This window comes from Pituophis catenifer, unplaced genomic scaffold, assembly GCF_029215685.1.
Source record: "Pituophis catenifer annectens isolate HBS135680 unplaced genomic scaffold, rPitCat1.0.hap2 SCAF_14, whole genome shotgun sequence".
In the NCBI taxonomy this organism is placed as follows: Eukaryota; Metazoa; Chordata; class Lepidosauria; order Squamata; family Colubridae; genus Pituophis; species Pituophis catenifer.
Window position 1 is genome coordinate 22,969,224 of NW_027256894.1, and position 19,736 is coordinate 22,988,959.

Genomic DNA, 19,736 nt, shown 5'->3' on the forward strand with positions numbered 1-19,736 from the left:
AGTTCCTGCAACTGTTCATCGTATGTTTTAGTCTCCAGTCCCCTAATCATCCTGGTTGCTCTTCTCTTCTCTTTTTCTAGAGTCTCAACATCTTTTTTTTATCTGATTTTTTTTATTGCAAACCCGGCTTCTTCGGGTCTTGCTCCCACAACCTGGATGGAGGCCGAAATATTTATTTTATTTTTTGGAATGATTTTCTTTAGAGCAAGTTCTTAGATAAAAAGTGTTTGCAGCTGGCCATCTGCTTTGCTTTGAGCGCCACCTGGTGGACACATGTTGTACCTGCAGGCTTCACTTGTAAATTGCTCTGGAAAAGCAGAACATTTCTTGCTGAAATACAATTTTCTGTGCAGGTGGAGGAATGTGGCCGCGAACTAGCAAATGCGGACAGACAGCTGCCTCCAATTACTTATCAGTAATTGATCGACCCTTCAAAGTCTAAAGGGCACTGAAAAAAATGACTCACAACCAGTCCTCAGACTAACGACCGTTGCAACATCCTCTTGGGGATGACTTAAGATTCAGGCACTTGGTAGCCAGCAGAGATTTACAATGGTTGCAGCATCCTGGGGTCATGTGAACCCCGTTTGCAACCTTCTCAGCCAACCTTTGACAAGTCAATGGGGAAACCAGATTTGCTTATGAATCACATGATTCACTTAACTGCAATGATTCGCTTAACAACCGTGGACAAAAAGGTTGTATAATTGAGCATGACTCATTAAACAGCCCCCCCCTTGCTTTGCAACAGACATTCTGGTCCCTATTGTGTTCGTAAGTAGAGGACTAGCTGTGTTCCCCTCTCGCCCCACCCTTAGGAATCAGCTCTTCCCCTTTGGGTCAAAGCACAGGGGCCAGATCTGCTTCCTGAAGACCCTTCCTCCCTTCTTCTTTCTCGGCACACACAGACCGGCAAGACTGTGTTTGTGAGCTGGTGTCAGAAAGTGGGTGCTGCTTTAAGGCAGAATCAAGACGAAAAAGATTGCAGAGTCAAAATATGTGCCTAAAGATGCTACAATCGTAGAATCAGGGTTGGAAGGGACCTTAGAGGTCTTCTAGTCCAACCCCCTGCTCATGGCAGGAGTCCTTATGCCATCCCAGGCAAATCAATGTCCAATCTACAGGCTAGGGGGCTGTTGTTGCCAGAGGCAGAGCAAAGAACCGCACAAACACAGAGTTTCGTTTAAAGTAAAAATCTCGGGTTTTTTTCCTTTATTTGTCCTTTCGACCTCGTGGTGGATCCTATTATCCTATCCGCTTCCCCCTCTTAGGAATGGTAGCTGCTTCAGCCTTGTGACTCCCACGGGACTAGCTACTGGGCAGGAGCTGAGCGGGAAGAAGGCGAGACACACGGAAAGCGAGCCAGGCTTTGCGCACAGAGCAGGCAGGAGCGGAGTTAGCGGGGGCTCCTAGTAGTTCTGCAAAGGGAGAGGAGGGAAAGCAGCCGAGGGGGAGGGGGTGGGTAGGTGGGTGGGTGAGAAAAGCACATTTCCAGCTTGGAGTGGTTGGTGGGGAGTTCAGTCTTCGCCGCCGCAGAGATTCAGGAGGGCCCGCTGGTAATCTCCCTTTGTGTCTTGCTGCAGGGAAACCCACAAGAGAAAATGGCAAATTAAACCTTTGAACGATGCAAATGCAACAGTACAGGTAGCCCTCGACTTACAAAAGTTCATTTAGTGACTGAAGTTACAACGGCGCTGAAAAAAGTGACTTATGACTATTTTTCACACTTATGACCGTTGCAGCATCCCCATGGTCACGTGATTTACATTCGGAAGCTTGAAAATCGACTCACATTTATGACGGTTGTGGGGTCCCCTTTTGAAACCGTCCAACAAGCAAAGTCCATGGGGAAACCAGATCCACTTAACAACCTTAACAACCGGGTTACTAACTTAACAACTGCCGCGGTTCACTTAACAAAGGTGGCAAGGGAAGTCATAAAATGGGGCAAAACTCACTTGACAAATTTCTCACTTAGCCACGTAAATTTTGGGCTCATTGTAATCATAAATCGAAGATTACCTGTACACAAAATTAGGCTCAATCCCCCTTCCTTGATCGCCAGATCAGAGCACGTGGGGCATATTGGGGATTCCCAACCCCATTTGTGGGTGCATGGCAGAAAAGGCCCCCTATTTGATGGGGAGGTGACTCTCTTTAAGGGATTTAAATTCGAGCAGCCGAGGCTCCATCCTCTTGTCCACCCACCTGGATAAAGTAATAGAGGGATTTTCCGTATTTCCTCTTGAATTCACTCTTAATTTTCAACATGTCAACTTCAGATCGAGAAACCATGACTCGGATTAAGACCTTGTCCCGGGTGCCTTTGCCCTGAAAGTGAAAACACCTGAGGCTGAAACCGAACGTCTGGGAAATCTTTAGAAGCATTTTTTCCCCTCTCCTTCTTCCGACCAGCGAAAGGAAAATTTAGAATTCTTTGACAGAAAGGCAGGGAAAGCAGCTTGGGGAACATTTGCATAAGCAGGAGAACTAATGCCAAAGGGTTGAATGTCTGTCCCATTTCAGCATCCTGTTGGGGGGGGGGAAAGATCCCTGTGGGGTTCTGGAAATTATTTGATGATAGAGCAATTCAATATCGGGGAAGTAATGTCCAATTCTAAGATCAGTATAGTTTAGAAGCCATGTCTTCTGTCCTGACCTGCTTTTAAGTGACAAATCAATCAATTAAACTCAATGAAGTCAGTGTCTACTTCAAAAGGTTGACATTTGTACTGCATAAACTCTTCCACTTGCATCTCTAACATGCATCTCCACCACAATCTCACTCTGCAGGGATGTTGGCAGGTTAGGGTTAAAAAGATGTACGTAAGATTCAGGCTAAGCTTCTATTCCACCATCAGGGCCGCCATCTTGACTTTTTTGACCCTCCCAGTCCTCCTGCTCTTAAGCCAGGCTGCTTCTCCAAGGGCCTTACCTTCATGGAGTCATAGAGCCGATCGGCAAAGAAGAGCTGTTTGTTCTGAATGCACTGGACTGTGGGAGGAATAAGATCAAAAATTGAAGGTGAGACGTGTGGCAGACAAAACAAGGAAACCATAAAAACCTTTTGTAAATGTGCAACGCTCGGAGACAATTTACACAGGGCCAAAATAAAGACGGGGCCAAAATCTCAAAACCCCACTTTCTAAAATGGAAGAAATCAAAATTAGGGGTGCCTTAATTTTAGCCATCGATTTCTCCTCCGTTAAAAAGAAATCAATTAGAATTTTGTGATGTTCTTAAGAAATTATGCACGGGCCCAATCAATGCAATTTATTTAGAAAGCTGAAATGCAGCCATCTGGTGTTAATTAGAAATGCAACTTCTTCGAGAGCTTGCGTAATGCAATAATAAATCCATCCGAGGACGTGCCTCAAATTCAGCTGGAGGTTATTTTCTATCCTCTCTGACATCGTGCAGCCTAAAAGGTGTCACAAATCTGAATCTTGAAGACAACCAAGCTTGAAAGCCTGATCATCACCGAACTAATTTCTCAGAGCCAGGAAGTTCTCGAGTGCCCTGATGTTCTGACATCCCTACTTCTGCTTTAAAAAAACAGAATCCAGGAACGTTCTTCACCCCAATTTCCCCTCCATCAGGCCAGTGTTGGCTTCCAGCAACTGAGTTCTCTGCTTTGGAGACAGCCCACCCTAGATGCCCATGTCCACGTTAAGATGGACGATTGTCCCTTCTTCCCGTTTCCTTACCGAGATTAAGGAAGGCATTCTCAAGGTCACCTTTGACCTCCTTCTTGATGCTCTCCAACATATCGTAAGGACTGTAGCTCTTGTACCTTTCGAACACTACCAAGACAAGGAAAAGGAAAGTCAAAACAATAGTTTTGGTGAAGACAACCTTTGAGAATGTCGGGATCTAATAGTTGGTTAGATGTATGATGACATTGCCAGATCTCAGGAAGGAGACTCCAAGTTGGATTTAACACTTCTGGTCCTCCTGATAAGGCTCCTTCAGGTTGGGAAATGATAGTAGGAAACAACTCCATGAGTAACAGAGAATTACTCTTTCACCTTGGCTCGGTTGTCTGCTTATCAAAGAGGTTGGTTGCCCTTAAGGAGCTTCTCAGTGGTCCACTTTCAATGGGCAAGAAAGCTCTGGCAAGTGAAGCTGCTACCCAGAGCATAGACTGCTTTCCTAGTCTTATATATTGGCTGACAGAGGAGTCTGCCATGAATGTCACCTGGTCCTTTTGAGCTGAAGAAGCTTGGACCGTCTTCTGAAAGCTGATCCTCTAGGCCAGAGGTGTCCAACCTTGGCAATTTTAAGACCTGTGGACCTCAACTCCCAGAAGACCCATGGAGTTGGTCCTGGGCATTGACTTGCTTGGACTGCACCCCCAGCTCTCTGGAGAGGGTTCATTTTACCTTTCTGGAGATGGGGGGTGCTCCTCTCGGTCATGATGTTGATCCACTTGGGAACGTCGGTGCCCTTCCGCTTCACTCCGGCATCGTAGAGGTCCTGGGGAGGACAGGGACATGTCTGGGGTCAGCCCCCATCCACAACTGGAATGGTGCTCCTCAGCCCAAGCACCCTATGAGCTCAGGCAGGAATTCTGTGGGCAGAATCTGCCAGCTCTTGCCAAGGTGGCAGAAAAAAGCAAGGACAGCTATAAAGGGAAACCTGCGTGGCCAGATGAAGTAACAGAAACCATAGATGGAGGAGCAAAATGGGAGAGGCAGATCATTTTATGTCGCATTTGAGGGAGGGAGTAGGGAGGGTTGTTTTAATTGCTTGGTGAGATGGGCGGCAATAAATGCTAGAAATAAATACATTATTTTCAGTTTTGTGCCACAGAAGGAAGCATTTACCCGAGCATCTTGGTCAATGAGCTCAAAGTCCACTACAGAATAGTCTTCGTTTCTCCTGCCCTTGAAACAGAGAACAGAAACACAAAGTAAGTCCCTATTATCCATCACAGAGTCCCAGGTAGGGAAGACCCATCGAGGGCATCTAGTCCAACCCCCAACTTTTGCACACCCGCAGGGATCCCATAGCTGCAACATCACCATCAGATTCTGAGATCCAAATCAAATCAATTTGGGGGTCAGAACCATTTGGGGATCGTGGTGATATTAGCCGGCTGGGGAATTCTGGGAGTTGGAAGGCCACAGGACTCAAAGTGACCAAGGTGGAGAAACTCTGATTTTTCAAGGCGATTCCTACCTTGGCCAGCGCAACCATCAGTTTACGGAAATCCCCGGAGGTGTCAGAGATGATGTCTTTTTCCAGTTCAGTTTTGTACACTAAAAACGAAGCAGAATGAAGGTTAAAGATGGGAAAACCACCTCAGGGTTTAATCTGACAAACATGGAACTGCAGTCCTGAAACTCACTACAGAGGCAAGAACAACCATCGTTTGATGCTCTATAAAGCAGACGCAGTAAGAGGCACCTCCCAGGGCCCTGACTACAGGTAGTCCTACAATTGGGACTGGCCGCTCAGTCGTTAAGCAAAACAGTTGCTAAGTGAAACAGCGCCTGCTTAAAATCTAACTGAAGTTTTCCTTTAGTTTTGAGACCTGCCAAGGTCATAAATGCAAGGATTGGTTGTAAAGTGTCTTTATCTTCACTGTCATAGCTGTGAACAGCCACTAAACAAGGTGGTTATTAAATGAGGAGTACCTGTAATTAAATTCCACCTGGAGCTCACTGAACATTGGGTGAAGCTGGGGAAACTTCGTAGGGTTTTTTTTCTAGAAACTCCAAACTGTATATTATAGAAAATATTCTTTCTTGTTTTCACTGCAGATATTTTGGGCAAGGACTTTATTGAAAACCACATTTTCTATTCCTTCAGTCCTGGTGACCTGTTTGACTTCTATATCCAGTGAAGTTTGCTAAATTCTCCACTCCTCGGATGCAAGCTGCTTATTCAATATATATATTGAATATATATATATATATTAACGAGTGAAAAATTCTGGAGATTGCATGCAGAAAAGAAGTGTCGTCTCAGCAATTCTTCGCAAGAGGCCTCTTTTCCTTCAGTAAGAAATAATAGTTGCTGTCCATCCTTAACAAAATCCCGGGTACTTAAAGGAGAGGCGTGGCTCCCTCTCTTCCCATGAGCATCCTGGCCAACTTACTTTCCTTGTAAACTTTGTTGATGACAGCCAGTTCCTGGTTTGTCCGTGAGCAGATGATCTCAATGAGAGTGTCTTCGTCGGTTCCCAGGCCCTGGAATGCAAGAGAATGCTCCACGGTCATCTCGGTTAGGTGGATCACGGTCTGACTCACATCACTGGCAAAACCTTCCGGAAAGTCTTTGTCAGGGCCAGGCAAGGGCCTTGCTTGAACTGAGCTCCAATTGAAGCCTCCCACCCCCTGGGAATGACTGGGAAAACTCCAGCTTAAGACTTAGAAAGCGGCTGCCACCATTCCTTTTTTTTTTTTACTTATTTAATATTTTATTTGTAACAAAAAAAACCAGATTTTCATAATCAAACTAATAAATTTATAAATTCACAACCCCCCTAAAGAAAAACAAAGTTAGATGATTCCTGATGGTTGGAAGGACTTATGAGTCACACAATGCTAGTTTTTGTGGTTAATGACTGCATCCTAACTCGATTTAATTTATTTTGTTCCTCCTAGTGTTTTTCTTGTAATTGCAGCATCCGCTTTGTTTGGCTCAACTGAGATCAGATTCATTGCTTGCAACAGGAATCCTGCGGACCTAAGGAAACCTAACACGCTTTCATTCACAGCACCAATAAGGTTAAATGCTTACTCGATTTTCCAATGCTTGTTAATCTTTTTTAATTCTGTTTTTCTCCCCTCTGTTATTATTTTTTTTTTTTTTACTGTGTTCTTAAACACTGAGAGAAAGAGAAGTCCTGGCTCCTCCCTCCCAGCTAGAAGGCGAAATGATGGTCAAGTCAGGTTGTAATGCAGCTTGTGGACAGTAGAGGAAAGTGTTGGCTAAAGAAAATGCCAGCAATTTACCTGGTACTATATGCTTGCTATTTATTTATTTATTTGTTTGTTTGTTTGTTGATTTAATTTTATGTATTTATTTTCTGTTGCACCAGGTGCAATTCCCAGGTCCCAAGAGGGCGATTCCGGAGGCCCAAACTCCTTCAATCCCCTCCTGAGCATCTAAACCCTCTTTCCCAAACCTGCCAATGGGTGGGACTCCCATGCCCATAACTCCCAAACGTCCCCTGTCTGCGTGGCTGAGGTGGATGAGGCCTTCAGACCAAGCATCCTTGTGGGCAGGGCAGGGGGAATGAAGTTTGGGAGAGGAGGAAGAGCTCAGTTTCACCCTGGGAGCAGAAGACATCTGGATCTTCACCAGGGCGGAGGGGATGGGAGGAAAGGGGGCTCCCCCCCCCACACACACACAGCACCAGGATGTCACTGACCTTCATGGCTGCCTTCAGCTCAGAGGCGTCATACTGCGCTGGCGTCTTCAAGAGGCCCAAGATGACCGTTTCCAGGTGGCCAGAGAGGGCAGACTTCAAAGCAGCAGGCAGTTCCTACAGCAGGGGCGAGAGCGACCGCTTAGGATGCCTTCTGAATTAGCAGACCTCTGCTCCCCACAAGCCACTCCGTTCCCACAAGCCATAAATTGTGGTTTACAAATGGGAGAGTCCAGGTTTTCGCTACAAACTAGGTCAAAACCCAGACACATCACACTAAGCCAGGTTTAGTAAGGTTCAAATAAGCCACAATTGGTTAAGCAATGACTTGATGCTAAGTTCCCACCTCGCCCCAGGGGAATTCTGGGAAGGGGAGTCCCAGCCTTCGTACCTTCTTTGTTCTCCGCTGGTAAGCAAAAGCGATATCCTGCCGTTGCTCATTGCTGCGGTTTGTCAAAAGGTTGACAATGGTCACTTCATCCACCCCTGCAGAGAGAGAGAGAGAGAAAACACCTCAGCCCAAGGCAGCCTCCTCCATTCTGTCCGTCTGTCTTTCTGTGTCTCTCTCTGTCTAGAGCAGTGTTTCTCAACCCTGGAAGCTTGAAGATGGGTGGACTTCAACTCCCAGAATTCCCCCAGCCATCTTCAAGCTACCAAGGTTGAGAAACACTGGTCTAGAGCATTGATTTTCAACCTTGGCCACTCTAAAGTGGCTGGACTTCAGCTCCCAGGATTCAGCTTTGGAAGGAGTGGACTTCAACTCCCAGGATTCCACTGTCAACAGAAGGCGGGGACTTCAGTTCCCATGGCTGGCTGGGGAATTCTGGGAATTGAAGTCCACCCATCTAAAAGTTGCCAAGATTGCAAAACGCCGTTGTAGAGATAAGCCCAAGGAGAGGGAATTAAAAAAATATCTCAATTGTATAAAGCGTGCTGAGAAGGAAAGCCAGTAAGAGGAGCTTGTCAAAAGTTGACTTTCTTGCATCAGCACTTCCTTTAGCAATGACGAATTGATTGACTAGCATCGTCCGGCTTTTAAAAGCCCAAACGTCCTGGGATTCTGGACAGGGAAGGGAAAGAAAGGTGGGTCTCCACACCCCTGTGCAAAGAGGAATGTCCAGATTTTGTGCCAGTCATGCAGAGCGCGAAAACCATGGTTTTCAGAAGTGGTGAGTCTTTAATCAAACACACCCCAAAGGGTAGAAGACCACAGATCAGCCAGAGTCAATTTAAAAGGGCAAAAGCCTCCCCTAACCCACCCCCCAAGTTGCGTCGGGTTGGAGGGAATGCCGGTTGCGTCATGCGTTGTCATCCGATGTAACCATCAGGGGGGGGAAAACTATGAACCGAAGTCCTTGTTTCCTCCATTTTAATCAAGTCTCCCCAATTCCAAAATCAAACATGCACGGGGGGCCTGGGGGGGGTGGGGAGGAGGCTTTGGCTTCTCTCCAGAAAGAGCATCCAGAGGGCTGTTGAGCTTGGGGAAAAAAGGGCAATCCTTGTGGGACGGCCTCACAAGAGACCCACCAACTGGCACCGAGGCTGCATTCCAGTGTTGGAAAAATGCAGCATTTGTGGGCTGCTGACTCACGGCGGCCGAGACCTTCTGGCAGGGCAGGGAGGACCGAGATGGCCTCTTCCTCCCTCATCAGGGCCAGCTCAGGCCCAGCCTTGCAAGAAGGGACCGCTGGATTACGGCCAGCCAGTTCTTCTCTGCTCAGCATGGCCATCGCCCAACTACCCGCGGTTGAAGTCCTAGCATGGCTGAGCAACACAAGCCAAAGAGAAGCCATGGTTTGTGCCCTTTGTGGATCAGTCCCCAAGGCGCTTTTTCAAAAGGCAGCTGGAGTTTGGTTTTCCTTGAAAACGTTTCGTTTCTCACCCAGAACTAAAGAAGCTGCTTGGATAAGAAGCGAAATGTCTTCAAGGAAAAACCAGGAAAGTTTTGAAAAAAGCACCTTGGGGACAGCCATGACCTGGATGACGGAGAATCTCCATGCACCTTTGAGGAGAAGGCATTACACTGCAGGGAGGGGGAATGGGGATGGCTGTGGCCCACTGGGGGCCCCTGGAATGAGGTGTGGGGACTTCAACCCTTCCAGAGGAGATCTGGAAAGGGGGCATCGTTCCCTCTGGATCTCCTCTGCTCCTTCCAGGTCTGGCCAGAAGAAAAGGCCACAGGCCCAGGGAAGTCTGCAGGGAGGGTGTGGTTGTGGCCAGAGCCCCCCACTCGCAGCTCTACCCCACCTTATCAGTGCTTGTGGGAAAGGGGCGGAGCTTCAGCCAGGCACTAGTGGACACCCTCGTGGTATTTGTGACACGCAGAAACACACCACTGTGTTTTCTTCCCTGGTGAGAGCGGTCTGCCAGGGTCTGCCCAAATATGGGAGGGATGCCCACTGCTTCCGCTTTCGCCTTTCAGCCCCAATCCAGGGGCCTCCGCAGGCAGCTGCTTCCTATCCCACAACCTCTTATCACGCGGCCTAGAAACCCACCCTAACCCCTCCCACAATTCTGCAACCAGGTTCGGCCATCCCCCCCCTCCAAAAAAAACCTTAGATCTGCTTCCTTTTGTTTTGAAGGGCTGCTCAAGAGCTACACCCGTCTCTGGCCAGGAGCCCCCCAGGAACGGAAGGCACCTGAAGTGTTCCCCCCCCCCATCCTCTAATCCTGCCTCCTTGTCCAGCCAGGAGAAAAAGCAGCCCTGGTTGACTTTGGGCCCAACTCCGCGCAGCTTCTTGGCACCGACCTTTGGCCTTGATGGCGGTTTCCAGGGTGAGAGCATCACGGTCAGCATCGAAGTTCCCGTAGGGTTTGACGGTGGCGTAGGCGCTGGGGGGCAGGGAGTGCTGGGGGGGTGGAGAAAAAAGGCAACCATCAATGGGAAGACCTGCTGAGCCAACTCATTGCTTGTGGGGGCAGAGAGACCTCAGGGGCCAGTCCCACAGGCAGCCCCCCTCCCCAGGGAAAAGAAAGCCTTGAGCGAGGCTGCCTTTGCCAAGCTGCTGCCCTCCTGAAGGGCTGGCATCAACCCATCTGCAGGTCCCCAGCTTGCGGGAGGCTGCTGCTCTGCAAGCTTTGACCCCATGGATTGGGGTCAAAGGGACTTCATTGAATTCCCTTTGAATTACAGCCCCCTCTTAAGCCCAGCAGCAAGGACTGCCCTGGATAGCGCTGATGGGATCTGTAGTCCCACGCCCCTGATTGGGGAAGATGACTGTTCCTGCAGCAAGCCCCTCTCGCTTCCCCAAAGTGCTCAAAAGGAGAAGTGACTTTGGTCATAAATATTTCAGGCTGCCAAAGGCCACCTCCCTGGGAGGGGGGAGGGGGCAGATCTCCAACGGGGTCTTTGAGGGGGCCGCCCCCTTGCACACTTGCAAAGCAGGTTCCACCAGGGTGGCTTTGTAGAAGAAAATGCTTTGCTTTTCTTCGGAAATCCACCCTGCGAGAGGGAAGGGGCGGAGAGGAGTGTTTTCAAGAGAACCCACCCTGCCACCTTCCCTCTCCCCGGGCAGGAGCTGGCATGAGGCCAGGCCAGGCTTGGCACCACCGGCAATTTCCCAGAAGAAGCCGCTGATTCATGAAGCCAAAACCAACAAGGAGTGGAAAAGTTAAATGCACCGAACTCAAGCTGTCTCTTCTCCAAACAAAGGAATTCTTTGGCTGCTCAACAGCAGGCAGTGGAAAGAGCTTGGAACGGGGGAAGGAAGAGCCTCTGCAGAGAACCTGCTGAGCCTGTTGGTCAGAGGAGCCCATTCTGGGCTGGAGGACACACACACACACACACACACACACACACACAAAGGGCAGCGTTGCAGCCACTCGATGGGCAAAAGCTATGAATGGCCTGGACTACGCCCTCAATGGCCCTTTAAAGGTGAATATTTGCAGCTCGGGGTTGAACTGAAGGGTCCTTGATGCTCTCTGAGCTGGGTTGTTTTCTTGCAGATGTTTTATTACCCAACTAGGTAACATCATCAGTGCTACAAGGGAGTGGGGTGCTGACTTTTTGAGCCTGCCCTATCTACATTTCCTGGGGAAATCCCCTTGGGGGGCAAACCCACTTAGGGTTAGGATTAGGTCCCCATGAATTTGAAGAGCAAAATGGACATCGCCAACAGATTCGTAGCACATGGGAATGCTTAGGAGGGGGGTCGTGTTTCGAACTCGCCCCCTCTACAATACTTACATCTCCCTCCAGGGTGAGCTTGCTTAGGATTTCGTGTACAGTTGACATCTTGACAAGAAGCTGGAAGAAAGAACAGAAAAAAGAAGGGGTCATAAAAATCCATCTCGGCTTCTAAAGGCCTTGAGACTTTAGGGGCCTCTGATTCTGTACCCCCCCCCCTCTGCCTTGACTGCATGGTCTGGTCAATGAATGGCCATCCTTGTTCACCAGCGTTTCACTTCTGGGTTTCCCAAAGCTTCCAACAAAGGCTTTATTTGTTTCCAGCTAGCCCAACAGAGCCAATCCTGGATCCTAACAGATACAGCATGGAAAACCACAAACTTTCAGACTTGGAGAGTTTCTTCTCCCTGGTCAATCCGTAACCTAAAATTTCAAACTGCAGATTTTAAAAAGTACCTAAAACTAATTAGCCCCAGTTTTGGCTCTCACTTACACATTTCAGACTCAGGGTTAGGGAGAGCCTTACTGCAGTTCTGTGGAGGAGGAGGTTCTTATCTTAGGGGTGAGCAGCCCAGAGACATCCCATAATATGAAATGAACCCCAAAGTACTTTAAAATTCAGGAAACATGGACTTTCCAGCCAGGATTTCTTCCCCAGAGGGGATTTGCTGCCGTTGAAGACTTGGGGCAAGAGGTTTAAGTTCAATTGCCAAGGTGGTAATACAATTAAGCACCATAAAGATGGGGGCAATTTAATTAAGGAAGCGAGCTTTTAAAAGAGGCTTGGCCTCTTGCAAGCTACACAAAAACACCGCTGAACAACGTTGGAAAGATTGAGGAAGTCGAAGCCAGCAACATGCAATTAATAAGCCAGCTATTAAGGGTGAGGCAAGGATGGGGAAACCACGGTTTGCCAAGAATTTTTCAGCCCCACCAACATTCTTTGTTCCTCAGTTCTGTAGGCTTCAAGGAAAAATAGAAAAGTAAAGTAAAAGAAGGGAGGGAGGGAGGGAGGGAGGGAGGGAGGAAGGAAGGAAGGAAGGAAGGAAGGAAGGAAGGAAGGAAGGAAGGAAGGAAGGAAGGAAGGAAGGAAGGAAGGAAAGAAAGCATTTTATTTGAACACCGCAGAAGAATGCACATTCTTTAGAAAAGATTGGGAAGAATCCTGAGATTCAAAAGGGAAAAAAAATGGAGAGAAATGGAAGAGAAGTGTTGCAGGGCAGAGCAGAGGCTTCCATCCAGCAAAGCTGAGGAAAGTTTTCCATCCTGCAGAGCCCAGATTCCACTTCCATTGTGGAGCAGAAGGGGGGCTGCCCGCCCTTCCCACCCCTGGCCAGGCTTCAGAAAAGTTCTTCCTCTCTGCCCCCAAACTCCTATCAGGGTGTTTGTGAGCATCCTGTCCCTTCCGGCCTGGGCTGGCGGAGGTGCAGTGGTCCCCGGAGGGTGGGATCCCACCATACCACTCCTCTCCCTCTTCCAAGAAGGGGGCAGTGCCAAATTCCTCAGCTCAGATAAATCTTCCAGCGGCTGACCCCAAATGCAGCCAAAAAAACCCAGACAATTGTTTGCAAACTTTCCTTTTCAAATCCACCCTGGGCAAGGCAAGCAGCCAACTTGCAAAACCCAGGAGAGACCCCTAGAAGGGGCACAACCCACTGCCCTGATTGAAACATCTAGTTATGAAAAGAAAGAACTCCAAAGAGGACCCTTCGAGGTCATCCAATCCAACCCGGGCAGCTGGCCATTTTCCAAAGCTGCAGAACAATCCTAGGGGCATGGAGACTCAGAAGTTGAGCCAAGGGACTGGCAAGCACATTGCTCCCTTCCCCTCAAATGTAGGACTTGGGGAAGGGGGGGGAATCTTCCAATAAAGGGGAAGGTTATGGAGGGCAGAAGGGGGTGGGGTGTGAACATGGGCAATTGGAAATGTGGGAAAGGGAGATTTGATTATGTGGGGCTGAAAAGAGGACATTGCGAGTCACTTCCTAAGTAGCTTTTTTTTTAAAAAAAAAACATGTTTCTAGTCCCTAGGATGGCCAAGAGAGTTTGGGGATAACACAGGTCAGGATACAGCAATACCTCCTCAGGCTTTATGTCCTGAGGTTCTGAGGATGGGCAACCCATTGGGGTCTCCAAAGCTGGCTGGGGAATTCTGGGAGTTGAAGTCCGCCCAACTTAAAGAGGCCAAGGTTGAGAAATGCTATTTTAACCCAATGAGAAGAGCTTCCCTTCTTGCTATTTCTCTGCTGGCAATCCCACTCACAGGTATACTGCCCCCTACTTTGGATGCTCCGTAGCGCTCACCAGGATGCCCCTCTCTCCCTCCTGGGCTCCTCCCCTCTGGCCTCAAAATGGTCTAAGCTCCTAGGACCCAACAGCAGTCCCGGGTCTGCTCCTTAATCCCCCTCCAACGGCCGTGACTCGATTTTATTCCTCCCCCCCCCAGCACCCGAGCACTCTTGGCCTTCATTCACAGGGTCAACATCTGGGAGCAGCAGCAGCAACGGGGCTCCAGCCTGGGAAAAAAGACTTTGAAAGGCGGCAGGGAGGGGAGGGGAGGGGAGGGGACGGAATCCAAGGAACAGCCTTACAGACACCCACGCACGCGGGCAACCCGTGCCAAGCGCAGCCCTCCCCTGCCAAGGCGCCCCTGAGCCGCCCCCGGGCCCAGGAGGGCCAATCAGGGCGAGGACCGGGTGGGGGGAGATGCCTCCTCCAAAGGGAATTCTGCAGGGATCCCTCCGCTTGGAGAGCGATCTTTGATCGGGGAGAGAAGATCGCCAGGGTTCAGCTACGTGGCGGGCCGCCTTACAGGTGAGGGCTGCTGCAACACGGGGCGGCTGCTATGCCGCAGCAGAATCTGGGCGTTTCCAGCCAGGAGAAGAGGATTCTAGTCCTCATGGGCGTTGGTTCAGCAGCTTGAAAGGGGCGACCCCTTCCCTTCCCTTCCCTAAGCGTCTTTCTCAGACCCGACTTTGTTCCCATCAAGCGTTTCGTTCAGCTCCACAAGGGGGGGGGGTGATTTTGAATTCACACAGCCACCTCTGGCATGTTAAAAGCACCGCTTAACACTGGATCTAGAAAAAGGATATTTTAAACCCAGGGGTCTATGGAGGTTCTCATCCTCAGGTCATGGTTGTCCCACAGGTGCTTTTTCAAAAGACAACTGGACTTTCTGATTTTTGCTTTGAAGACGTTTCACTTCTGGGTCCGAGAAACTTAAGAGAGCTGAAGAAGCTTCTTGGATGAGAAGCGAAACGTCTTCAAAGAAAAACCAGAAAGTCCAAGTTTCACTGGTTTAGGGTTCTTTGGCATCAGTTATAGCAAGTCCTACCTAACTGCAGCTTGGAAATTAAAGGGTTTGAAAAGGAACTGGTTTGTTCTGCTTCTCTCTGGCATTGCTATGTGCTGGCATGAGAAAACAGCAAAGGGGATCAAATGATCCCAGCTACTCCTGAGAGCAGGAATGAAAGGCTGAGTTGTGTGCTCAGCACAATTGGGCACAAGATGCTTACACAGCAGACAAAGTTTGGGTCTGTTCCAACCCCAAAATGAATTATCTTGTGTTAGATCTTTCCCAAGGACTACTGCAAAACTTCAAGACAAAGTGTTGGCCATATCAGTGCAGTCTTCTCCAACTTGGTTCCCCCCCCCAAAAAAAACCTGCACTTCCATACCCATAATCCTCAGCCAGCAGGATCAAAGACAGCGCAAAGGAGTTAGTGCTTCTTGGCCATCGTAGAATTTGATATGGCCACATCTGGAAGCTACCAAGGCAGAAAGCAGATGCTTTGATCCAGAGACATCCCTCTTACTTTCCTAATAAAATGCAAGCTTTCTGATGAAAGGTAGGCCTGCAACAGCCCTGTGAGGTAGGCCAGCATGCTGGTGCCCAGCAGGAATTAAGAAAATTTGAAATATGTTTGAGCAGAGATTTGGATCTGGGGTGCCGGTTTAGTGGTCCCTAAAGTAGTTTTTCTCAAGCTTGGCAATTTTAGGATAGTTGGACATCAGTTCCCAGAATTCAACCTGAAGATGGGTGGACTTCAATTAATTTATAAGAGGGTTAGAGTTGAAGTCCAACCCCCTTATAAGTTAAGAAACACCACCTTAATACCACAGTAACTGCTGTTCAATGCACCAATAATCCTTTGCAGCTATTTTTTTTTAAAAAAATCCCTTTAATCCATCCTACCAGCAAATTACCCTTCTCCAACTAAGGCCGAATTGCCATTTCACAGCCAGAAGCTCATCTGTGCTGGGCCAAGAGCTAAACTAGCTTTGCCCAGACACGCAGACTCCTGGCTGGGACTGCTGGCTGCCATTGCCCCTGGCCGCTCCCTGAGGTGCAGCAGTTGCCTGGCAGGTGAGAAAAAGGGGAGGGGCTCTCCTCTTGCCAAGGGGGGCTGCAAACCCTGGATTCCTGGCTTGGAAGGAAATCTGGGTGTGGTTGGGCAGGAATGCAGGCAGGGAAGAGAAGGCTCTGGAAAACCCAGGGAGGGGAGGATCTGCAGAAAGAGGCCATCATCCGCAGATGTTTCCTTTGCAAGGGAGGGAGGAAGGAAGTTAAGAAAATCTACTACTCAAGGCTGCATTTTTCCCCCACTGCAAAAAAAATCAGACAATGTATTCAAAACCAAACATGGTGTAAATTCAGAATACAGAATAAAGAGTTGGAAGGGGGATCTTGAAGGTCTCCAGCCCCTTGTTAAGGCAGGAGAGTGTATACTAGGGGTCTCAAAACCTGCCCAAAGATTTGTGGACTTCAATTCCCAGAATTCCCATGTTTGGCTGAGGAATCCTGGGAGTTGAAGTCCAAAAGTCTTAAAGGTGCCAAGTTTGGAGACCCCTGCCCATATCATTCTGGACAAATGGCTGTCCAGTCCCTTCTCGGAAACCTCCAGTAATGGTGGTGCTGAATCAGAATCCATTCCACGCCAGGCCTCCCCTGAACACTGAACTCCTCTCTTGTAAGCCTGCAGCTTCTTTGCAAAATAGAGTCTGCCCCCTCCCCAATCCCTGGAGAATCAATCTCAGTTGAAGATGGGTGGACTAGTTTGGCTCCAGCCAGCCAGCCACATCTCCTTCCATGGACCCTGAGCCCCCAAAATCTTTCAGGGTGGGTGGTGATTTGAACCCAGGTCTCCATAGCTGTTATCTGAGGCTTTTCTCGCTATGCTATCCCATCCCTTTTGCTTCACTGCCTGGTGGAATTTCTTCTTCTCCCCCAGTCCAAGAGGCCCTCAGAGATGGGGCTGCCAACCCCTTTGCAAACAAGCCGGAGAGCGTCCTGGCTGCAGCCCATCGGGCCTCTTTTAATAACAAACACATTCATGCTTAATAGCAAACAGATTTATTGCAGCGAAGGCCCCGGAGGGCTCGGCCAAGGCCCACTTTATTGGAGGCTCAGCGGCTGTTGCAGCAACACGAAGGATGCTTAGAAGAACCTCTGCCTCTCTTTCATGCCCGTCCTTATCTGAGACAACCGAGAAGCGCAAAGCCCAACAGATACAGTCCCGGTTCCATTGCTAGGTGGAGATGCAAAGAACAGCATCTCTGCTGTCAGAATTCTTTTAAGGCCACAAAATTTGCAAACTAGACTGCAAAGGTGCCAGTCCACAATATTTTTAGGGGCTGAGCAGCTTTTGTATATCCCTGTGAGGTTTTTAATGCTCACCAGCTGCATAAAGAGGAGATGCCCACTCTTCCAGTCTTTCAAAGCTCCTTTGGAGTAAATTAAGCCAAGAGTTTGGCTAACTGTTTTGCAGTAAATGTTAATCAGAAGCTGCTCTGATCACTGCCTCTCTGCTCAGATAACAGGGCTTTTCGTTGTGCAACAAACTCCATTTCCCTGCTAAAAACGTGTCACAGGACAATAAACCATATTTACATTCAAGGGACCGCAAGACTCCTGGCAAGAGGTGGGAGGATGCGGCTGAAACAGAGTCACAGAGGGGGGGGTCTTCCTCCACCCGCCAATGCCCCCTCCTCCAGACGTTTGGCAAACCCGGGCCGAGCACAGGGCGTGGCGCCCGCTTTGCTCAACAGCTCGTACCGCATTGCTTGCTGTAACATGCCAGCCGCGGAGGGGAGGGGAGGGGAGGGGGAATCACACTGGATGACATCACAGAAACGGCGTCCAGCCCCTCCCGAGAGCCACACCCGAGCGAGGGTCGTTGCAAGGAGAGGCATCGCTGCTGCAGCTGGCAGAGAGAAAAATACCAGGCTGAGCAAATCAGGGTGGGGCGTGATGGGAGGGGGGCATAAGCGGGCCTTAGTAAGGGTCTCCATTGCAACACCTCTGCAGGCCCCCTCCCCCCCGCTCCTCTTGGAAGAGTTTGAGAAAAGAGTCCAATCACACACATACAGAGAGATTTCCTCCATGGCACTCGGACCTCGGTTGGCAAGCGGGCATCAGAAGCGGAAAGCGGGCGAAGAGAGCATTCCCGACCCTCTACATCCCCCAAAGAGGTTATGAGGGGCTCCGGGGCAAAAAGCAGCCTGCTTCTTCCAGAGATTTTTTGGGGGGGGCTTTTTTAATGCCCGCCCCTTTTGATGCATACAGCACCATGCAAACCACCGATTTACACAGAACTTCAGCCTCTCTCTCTTGCCAGCTGAAGCGAAGCGTAACCCCTAAAGGTGGCACAATGGAGGCAAGGAGGAAAAGAGGAGGGGGCGTCTCTCTCCTGCAAGAAGGGTCCCAGGAGGTGAATTCCTGATACAATCCGGCATCTACCCGGGGGGGGGGTGGTGTACAAAAAGCAAACGCCGCTTGGCGCTCTCTCCGACGGGGAACAGCAGCCCCGATTTTCTCCCCACCCATAGACGAGCAAAAGAAGCAAAGAGCAGCCGGGGGTCCCATGGACATCCTCCCCCCACCCCGCCGCGCCCCCCGAGGGCTCCCCGGAATCCTTGCAAGAGCCCGGAGACCCCTCCCTCCGCCCCCGGCGCTGCCAAGGAGGCTCCCTCCCTCCCTGCCCGCAGGACCCAGCTGGGACCCCCACCCGAGGCGGCGCCCGAGGGCAGGACAGCCGCTTTCTCCAACGCGGCGCCCTGCCGGACTCCCGGCCCCGACGGCCATCAGCTGCTCCCGACGCCGGCTGGGGAGAGGCCGGGGGGCGCCGCGCGACCTGGCTGGGGAGGGGAGGGGGCTGCGGGCGCTGCCATCCCCGCTGCAGAGCCCCGAGGGGAGCGGCCGCTGCCGGCGGGAGGACGGGACTTACCGGGCGGGGCTGCAGACTCCGAGCGCCGGCCGGCCTAGCAAGAGCGGGCGGCGCCCGGACGGCCCTTTTGTAGCCGGGCTGCCTCCCAGTCCCCGCCCGCCCTGACGAGGCCAAGCCCGGCCCGGCCGCCGCCTCTGACTCAGCCCCGCCGGGACGGGAGGGGCGTCGGCGCAGCTGGCAAGGAGGCTGCAGGCGCTTGGCCCCCGGATCGACGGCGGGGCGGGAGGAGCGGGGTCCAGAGAGGCAGCGATGGGGCCTCCGGGGCAACAGCAGCTTTTGTGTGGCAGTTGCCCTCCCCTCCCCCCCCCAATGTTGCATTAGACACCGGCATGGAGAGCAGCTCTGCCCTGTCCCTTTGCTGGGGCAACGCAAGGGAAGCCTGGCTCGGTTGCCCCAAGAAGGGCCCTGGGGGGAGGGTAGGTGCCAAGGGCCTCCTTTGCAGGCTGAGGGACCATCTCCCCTGTAAAGGGTCAGACCTCCATCAGGGGATAAAGAGCACCCTCCGGAGACCCCAGCCGGCTTCTTCTGGAGCAAGCCAACGGGGCAACTCAATGAATTGGCGAAGTCTTCAACTCAAGGAGACAAGAAGAATCCCAGGGCTTCTTGGCCATGAGTGAGGTCAAAGCAAAAGTTGGTTTCTGCCACTGAGGCTTGCCGGAAGGTATCTGAGTGAGACGTCATCAAAACCCAACTGGGTTTGAGTTTTCCTTCCAGTTGTGATGACTTGAGGGATACAGCTGTGAAGTTTTCTTAGCTGAAATGGAAAGGGGATGGACCATCCTCGGGGCATCCCCCCCTCGGAGCTCCAACCAGGCTTAACTTTTGAATCCACACTGGGTTGGCACCCAACCAAGGGGGCAGATGGAATCATGGCCACCTGGTAGGGCTGGATGAGGCTGGCCGTCTCTTGCAGAACCAAAGGGGCTTCGCAGGCTAAGTTGATTGGGGCTGGAAGTTTCTAAAGAAAACCAAACTTTTTTTCATGGCCCTTCTGAGAAAACTT

General features: G+C 50.4%; 1 protein-coding gene across 1 annotated transcript; it reads right to left on the minus strand.

Annotated features, from left to right (window-relative positions):
- Positions 1-1,177: 1,177 nt before the first annotated feature.
- ANXA2 (annexin A2) lies at positions 1,178-18,760 on the minus strand. The gene is made up of 13 exons (XM_070953548.1): positions 18,734-18,760; positions 11,568-11,627; positions 10,128-10,227; positions 7,770-7,864; positions 7,382-7,495; positions 6,104-6,194; positions 5,182-5,261; positions 4,827-4,886; positions 4,383-4,476; positions 3,708-3,803; positions 2,936-2,994; positions 2,209-2,331; positions 1,178-1,577 (listed from the first exon to the last, which is right to left on the minus strand). Exons 2-13 carry the CDS (start codon positions 11,613-11,615, stop codon positions 1,518-1,520), a joined length of 1,020 nt encoding a protein of 339 aa, XP_070809649.1. The 5' UTR covers positions 11,616-11,627; positions 18,734-18,760; the 3' UTR covers positions 1,178-1,517.
- Between the last annotated feature and the right edge of the window lie 976 nt (positions 18,761-19,736).